General features: G+C 35.0%; 1 protein-coding gene across 1 annotated transcript; it reads right to left on the reverse strand.

Annotated features, from left to right (window-relative positions):
• Positions 1–2900: 2900 nt before the first annotated feature.
• LOC112730226 (serine/threonine-protein phosphatase 7 long form homolog) lies at positions 2901–3260 on the reverse strand. Its single transcript, XM_025780323.1, has one exon. It carries the CDS (start codon positions 3258–3260, stop codon positions 2901–2903), a length of 360 nt encoding a protein of 119 aa, XP_025636108.1.
• Between the last annotated feature and the right edge of the window lie 4436 nt (positions 3261–7696).

Raw genomic sequence — 7696 nt, forward strand, 5'->3', positions numbered from 1 at the left:
GGAAGTTAAAGATTCAATTTGGGAACAATCAAAATCGCCCATCCCACAATGGGATTTTATAACAAGGTTCCTCGGCAGAGTCCCAAGTCTTTAGGGAAGGTCAACTTATATAAAATTCCTTAAAATTCATTGAAACCTTTAAAATCATAGATTCCCGGTTCAAGTAAATAAAACTGAATTTATTATGAAACCGATCATACAAAATCACAAGTTCCAACTCGGTCCAAAAATCAACTCATTTGAAACGGAACCGGTTCATTTGAATCAAACCACTTTCAGGTTTCTTTTTGGAACCCATTTTTCTAACTCTTCCAAAATGCCTCAAACTTGATTACTCAATCGAAAGTCTAAATTCCTTTAAAATCACTAAAAGCTCCTTTTTATATTGAAATCAATATTTGAGCATCATTCTTTCCTTCAGTGATTCAAACTGTACAAATAGTTCGTTTCTAAATAAGCTGAACTCAACGCATAAAGTTCATTAAATAGATTAAGCTTGAAAACATAAATATTCTCTTAATAAATCAATTAATACAATTTCTCAAATCCGACCCTTTTTAAATAACTTTACAAACAAGAGTAGGATTTTGTAGAAATTTCGGCAGCACCTCCCCTAAAACTTGGACTTTTGCCACCCGGTTCGGGTCCCAACTAAACCGTTTCTCATTCCTTTTCAACAGCTCAAAACCAGAAATCAATTCAAAACAAGCTAAATCCAACAGTCGCCTCAATGGCATACCTCAAGGAAACCATTTCAAAAATCAACTCAATATCAACCGATTTAACTCATTTGTAAAGCTTTAAAGAATCGGTTCAGCAATAAATCATTTATCAAAACCAGAGCAATTAAAGCAACCCAGGCTGAATTTCAAGAGCATTCTATCTTTCACATCATCAAAATAATTGACTCAATTCAAACCAATCCTCAACGGATTAAACTCATTTCAAATATTTAAAGAATCAACTTCAAACATTACATTTCACAAGCCACACAACAATTCGGCCAAACCAACATCCATAGTCATTCGAGTCAATCAAATAATACATAAGGCAGATACAATCACTAATTACACCATATCTCACATCAGTATCCATATGTAATAATTCCAATAATAAACTGTAGTTTTCGGAAAGCGCCCCTACCTTAGAACGCAATTCCATAACTCAAACGCGTCACCGAGTCCTTTCCGCCTCGACCCGAAATCAACAATCAAAATCCCGGCTACCAAAACCTCAGCTCCAAACCGTTTTCTCAGCAACCATAATGACTCTAATCACAATATATAATAATCAGGACTCGACCCCACGTTACCAGAACTCATATTCATTAACCAAACACAACCGAATACTAACGCGAGACTTTTCGAAATATAATTTACTTACTGAGCTAGCGAAACGAAGCAGACACAGCTCCATATCAACCCGGCAGCGACTCCGTCAGCCACCTCAAGCGGCAGCGGCGATGAAAGACTCCGACAACCGCGGCTGCACAACAACGTCATGGCGATAAAACCCAGGAATAGAAAGGAATGAAGACCAAAAGCAAGGACCCTTACCGGCAGTGGTTTTTCCGGTGACTAAGCTGCGTTCTCCGGCGGCAGAGATGGCGGAGCAGCTCGAAATGGCCAGCAGCAGTGGCGGCGCTAACCCAGCACCAACATCCACCACCATTTTTCGGCAACCAGAGGCACTACGGGGTTTCATGGTGGCAGATCTCGCAGGAAAGGGACCCTCGGCACGGTGGAATGGCGGCGGTCAGTGGCGCGTCGGCGGCGACTGGACGCAGCTCCTCCAGCTCGCGTCTCCTTCTCTCCCAGCGTCGCCCAGTCTCGGCATTCCTCCTCCTTCGAGTTCGACGGAAAGGGACCCACAGCGGCGCTGTGTTTTCTCCACGATTGCGGGCCCGACGGTGGCGCAGCAGTGAGGACGACGGAGCTGGCGGTGAGTCCCTCTCTGCGCGACACTGACAGAGCGGCTTCTCCCTCCATTTGACTCGGACCTGACGGCGGACCCCAAGGCGGCGCGACGGCTGGGCGGCGACGACGAGCTCGATGGCGAGGGCACGGTGGTGTGGCGGCGAGCATGGTGGCTACGGCCTCCCTCCCTCCGGATCTCCTTCTTTTCTTTCACAGGGGACCGTGTGTTTATGAAAAAGGGGGGTGGCTGCTGCTGCTACTATCATCAATAATGTGCAGCTAGGGTTGGCTTTTGGAAGGAAAAATGTGGACTCTATTAGGGTTAGGGGCATTTTTGTAATTTCACTCAAAAATAAGGATAATATAGTAATTGAAACCCAAATTAAATTCAATACTATTTGTACATAGAAAATACTATTTGCTCATCAATTTCACAAATTATTTTCAATAAAATGCCCAAATCAAAATAATTAGAAATAATATAATTAAACCCCTTTATTTTTCCAAAGTAGCAGTATTAATATTTAAAATATTACTTATCTAGTCCAAATCATATAAAATCCTTATTATTTCATAACTATCAACTTTATAATTCAAATATAGAAAATAATCCAATAATTGTGAAATTGGATAATAATCATAACTTATCTCAAATCCAATAAATCAAAACTTGCCTTAATTATCTTTAATAAAATAATCCCTGAAATTAAGGCTATAAATAACTGTAGGATTTGAGACTCGATCATAATAAGACTTTTCAAATATTCTGGGGCTTACATGTTCCCTCTAGTTATTCCACCTGAAAATATTAAGCTTTCTAATTACAAATATAATAATAATGACTTAATATAGTAATATACAATTCACCATGTAATAATAATATTTTTAAAGTGACAAAACAATTTTACCTTCGTGTCAACAAAAAGATTCCACCTGCAGGACGGGTGCGCGAATCAAACCTAGCCAAGGCATTCGCTCTTATGTCTAGACATGCAACAACACTAGTGGACCATCCATATCCTTGGTATTATAACGCAAGACCTGGCACAGGGACTTATACAGATATGCCAAATACGCCGATCCGCAACTGTAAGAACTAATTTCTGCAAAATTCCTCAACATGCGCAAGTACTTGCAGCTCTCCATCAATGCCGACTTGTCAAGAAATAAAGTGGTTCCAATCAAGCAGAATATGTGACATCGGGCATAGCATTGTACAAACTTTGGAGTGTCCAACGTTTTCGCATCACGGATTTGTCTTATCCATGACAACTTGATCGCACTAGATACATGATCGTTTTGGCCCAGCAGTATTCCAAAGTTGGCCATGCATTCGTCGACCATGTGGGCAAAATTATTGTCTTTTCTTCCACTTACAACACGAACTTCAGTCTTGAGGCCATAGATATGTGTCACATCCTCCAGAGTGATTGTACATTCACCCTTTGGAAGATAGAACGTATGTGTTTCTGACCGTCATCTGTCTATTGATACCGTCATTAGGGATGATTTATAGGTTATTCTTTCTATTTGAGATACGTGATAGAAACCAGTTTGTTGTAATGCATCAATCACCAATTAACTATATCGTTCTGGAAGAACCAATTTTCCCGATCTTAAAACTTTCATCACCTGAATATAAATAAAAATGAATAAATTATACTAACATGCAACAAAAATAACAAAAACTATACTCATAACATAACATATATAGTATATATATTAATATATATTTTAATATTAATGATATATATTATTATAAAACTATATTTATTAATAATATATTTATGTATGTTGCATACAGCAACACATTTAGAATAAATATATTAATATAAATATATTTTAGTAACATAAATATAGAAAATACTTGAATGTTAATACATATTCATAATTAAATCAATATAAAAATTAAAAAGTAAAATCTAACTGACGTATATATTTTTTATAACATGACTTACATAGTGTATATATATTAACATATATATTTTAATACTAATAATATATATTACTATATTACTATAATACTATATTTACTACCAATATATTTATGTATGTTGCATAATTAATTTACAATATATTTAGAATAAATATATTAATATAAATATATTTTACTTACATGAATATAAAAAATACTTTAGTATTAATACATATAATAACTTTCATCTTCAGTAATAATTTACTATAATTAGAAATATGATTATTAATATATAATATTAATTTAAAGTTAACAATAACATATTATTTTTAAAGTATTACACATTATTAAGATTTTAAAATTAATAATATATAATATATAATTTTTATATTATTAGACAAAATAATGTTAATATATAACAATAATGAACAAAAGAAAAATTAAAAATCCTACTTACATATTACAAAAAAGGAAAATTTTTTTAATTATGTATTTTTTCTTCTAATATTAACATTCAGATACCCATTCTAATAAACTTAATAGTAATATTAATATTAGTAATAATTTGTCTGAATATTCAAAATGATAATAATATTAACATATAGAAAAAAAATAACACTAACAATTTAACACGTACAGTGATATAAATAATTTTGACAAAATAATAATTTACATATTGAAGATGGTTTAGATGTGCAATAATATGTTCTTTTGGTAGAATTAAATTTTTTATCATTTTTATTTATATCACACTTTACATACTAATAATCACACTTTATAGAGACATAATACTATTTTTATCCTTTATTTTTTTATTTCTCTCTCGCTCTTAGTTTCACTTCAAAGTGTATGTACTACTATTACAAATTTTTTGTGTTTGAAAAAAATGAGAGGGGACAAACTGCATTTATAGAAGCGTAGGAGGTGGGGAACAGCTACCTTTCATGAATGACTTTCTCGCTCATCACGGGAAACAAATCCAATGTTGAGCAAAGCTTGCAGGGTCCATGTATACATGTCGTGTCCCCAGCTTCTTGCCATTTACGAGATGGCAGTGACGTCCTCTCGCCACCTGCGAGATGGTAGCGGTAGTTTCTTGCCACTTGTGAGATGCACGCGTCACCGCACTTGTGTCCAACGGCCTTAAACCCACTCACCTGCATAACACCGAAAAAGGGCCAATATAAAAAATAATTTCTGGAATAATTACACGAAGGATAAATTAAATACCAATAATTTATTGAGTCAAGTGTACAGATGAATTATATGATGGTTTAATTATTTTGTTAGTTATTATAATTTTACTAAATTTATTAGGTCTCTATATTTTTTTAGAGTAAAGTACTATTTTGGTCTTCAACGTTTGAGGTGAATCCTATTTTGGATCCTAATATTTTAATCGTCTTATTTTTATCCCAAAATATTTAAAATGGCATCAATGTTATTCTACCATCAAATTCTTCACTAACAATTAACGAAATTGATGTATTGTTAATAATATTTTTGTTGAAGCTACATTTGCTCAACCATCTTCTCCTAACTTCACCCTTTCAACAAGCCCAAATCTCATTCTTCTACTCCCTTCTTCCTCTTCCTTTTACACTTTAATTCTCTAAGAGGGGTTTGAGAAGGAAGAAAAAGAGAGAGTAAAAAAAAATGGGATTTGGACTTGTTGAGAGGGGGAATATAGAGAAGGAGGTTGAGTAAACGTAGCTTTAACAAAAGAATTATTAATAATACATCAATTTTATTAAGTATTAGTGAAGGATTTGATGGTGGGATAAAATGGATGCCTGATGAGCGGATAATTTATACGCTTTTTGGCATTGTTTTTACATAGTTTTCAGTATAATTTAGTTAATTTTTAGTATATTTTTATTAGTTTTTAAATAAAAATCACATTTCTGGACTTTACTATGAGTTTTTGTATTTTTCTGTGATTTCAGATAATTTCTGGCTGAAATTGAGGGACCTGAGCAAAAATCTGATTCAGGCTGAAAAAGGACTGCAGATGTTGTTGGATTCTGACTTCCCTGCACTCAAAGTGGATTTTCTGGAGCTAAAGAACTCCAAATGGCGCGCTCTTAATTGCGTTGGAAAGTAGACATCCAGGGCTTTTCAGCAATATATAATAGTCCATACTTTACCCGAGTTTAGATGACGTAAACTGGTGTTCAATTACAGTTTCATGCTGCATTCTGGAGTCAAACGCCAGAAACAGGTTGCAAAGTGGAGTTCAACGCCAGAAACAGGCTACAAACTAGCGTTCAACTCCAAGAGAAGCCTCTACACGTGTAAAGCTCAATGCTCAGCCCAAGCACACACCAAGTGGGCCCCAGAAGTGGATTTCTGCATCATTTACTCAATTCTGCAAACCCTAGTAACTAGTTTAGTATAAATAGGACTTTTTACTATTGTATTTACATCTTTGGAACATCTTTAGTTTCATCTTTTGATCCTTTAATCACGTTTAGGGAGCTGGCCATTCGGCCATTCCTGGACCTTATCACTTATATATTTTCAACGGTAGAGTTTCTACACACCATAGATTAAGGTGTGGAGCTCTGCTGTTCCTCACAGATTAATGCAAAGTACTACTGTTTTTCTATTCAATTCAAGCTTATTCCTATTCTAAGATATCCATTCGCACCCAAGAACATGATGAATGTGATGATTATGTGACGCTCATCATCATTCTCATTTATGAACGCGTGCCTGACAAACACTTCTGTTCTACATGTAAACAAGCTAGAATGAATATCTCTTGGATATCTAATACAGGGGACCGAGTTCGAGATATTAGAATCTTCGTGGTATAAGTTAGAACCATGGATGGCCATTCTTGAGATCTGAAAAGTCTAAACCTTGTCTGTGGTATTCCGAGTAGGATCTGGGAAGGGATGGCTGTGACGAGCTTCAAACTCGCGAGTGCTGGGCGTAGTGACAGATGCAAAAGGATAGTAAATCCTATTCCAGTATGATCGAGAACCGACAGATGATTAGCCATGCAGTGACAGCGCATTGGACCATTTTCACAGAGAGGATGGGATGTAGCCATTGACAACGGTGATGCCCTACATAAAGCTTGCCATGGAAAGGAGTAGGAATGATTGGATGAAGACAGCAAGAAAGCAGAGGTTCAGAGGAACGAAAGCATCTCTATACGCTTATCTGAAATTCTCACCAATGAATTACATAAGTATCTCTATCCTAGTTTATGTTTTATTTATCTTTTAATTATTAAAACTCTTTAACCTTTTGAATCCGCCTGACTGATATTTACAAGGTGACCATAGCTTGCTTCAAGCCGACAATCTCCGTGAGATCGACCCTTACTCACGTAAGGTTTATTACTTGGACGACCCAGTGCACTTGCTGGTCAGCTGTGCGAAGTTGTGACAAAGAATTAAGATTATGAACGTGCGTATAAAGTTTTCAGCGCCGTTACCAAGGAATGAAACCGTCACGATTTCTGCGCACCAATGCCATTAAAAGTTTTGGAATGAAAATAGGACGATTAAAATATTAGGGACCAAAATAGGATTCACCCCAAATGTTGGGAATCAAAATAGTACTTTACCCTTTTTTTGAATTGAATCCTTACACTTTTTTTAATTTTTTAATTAAATTTTTGCCAATGTAAAAAATGTTAGAACTAACAAAATATTTCACTACAAATTGAAGGTATTCTATTAGATCTTTGGTCACATATTTTTTGGAGGAATATTCTATTAATTTTAACACTTTTTACACGATAAGAATCAAATTACAAAATTAAAAGCAGTATAAAGATTCAATTGAAAAATATATAAGGGCTTATTTATAAATTTAAAAAAATTATAGAAAATAATAGATTAATTATTGT

The sequence above is a fragment of the Arachis hypogaea genome, chromosome 12 (genome assembly GCF_003086295.3).
Source record: "Arachis hypogaea cultivar Tifrunner chromosome 12, arahy.Tifrunner.gnm2.J5K5, whole genome shotgun sequence".
Taxonomy (NCBI): domain Eukaryota; kingdom Viridiplantae; phylum Streptophyta; class Magnoliopsida; order Fabales; family Fabaceae; genus Arachis; species Arachis hypogaea.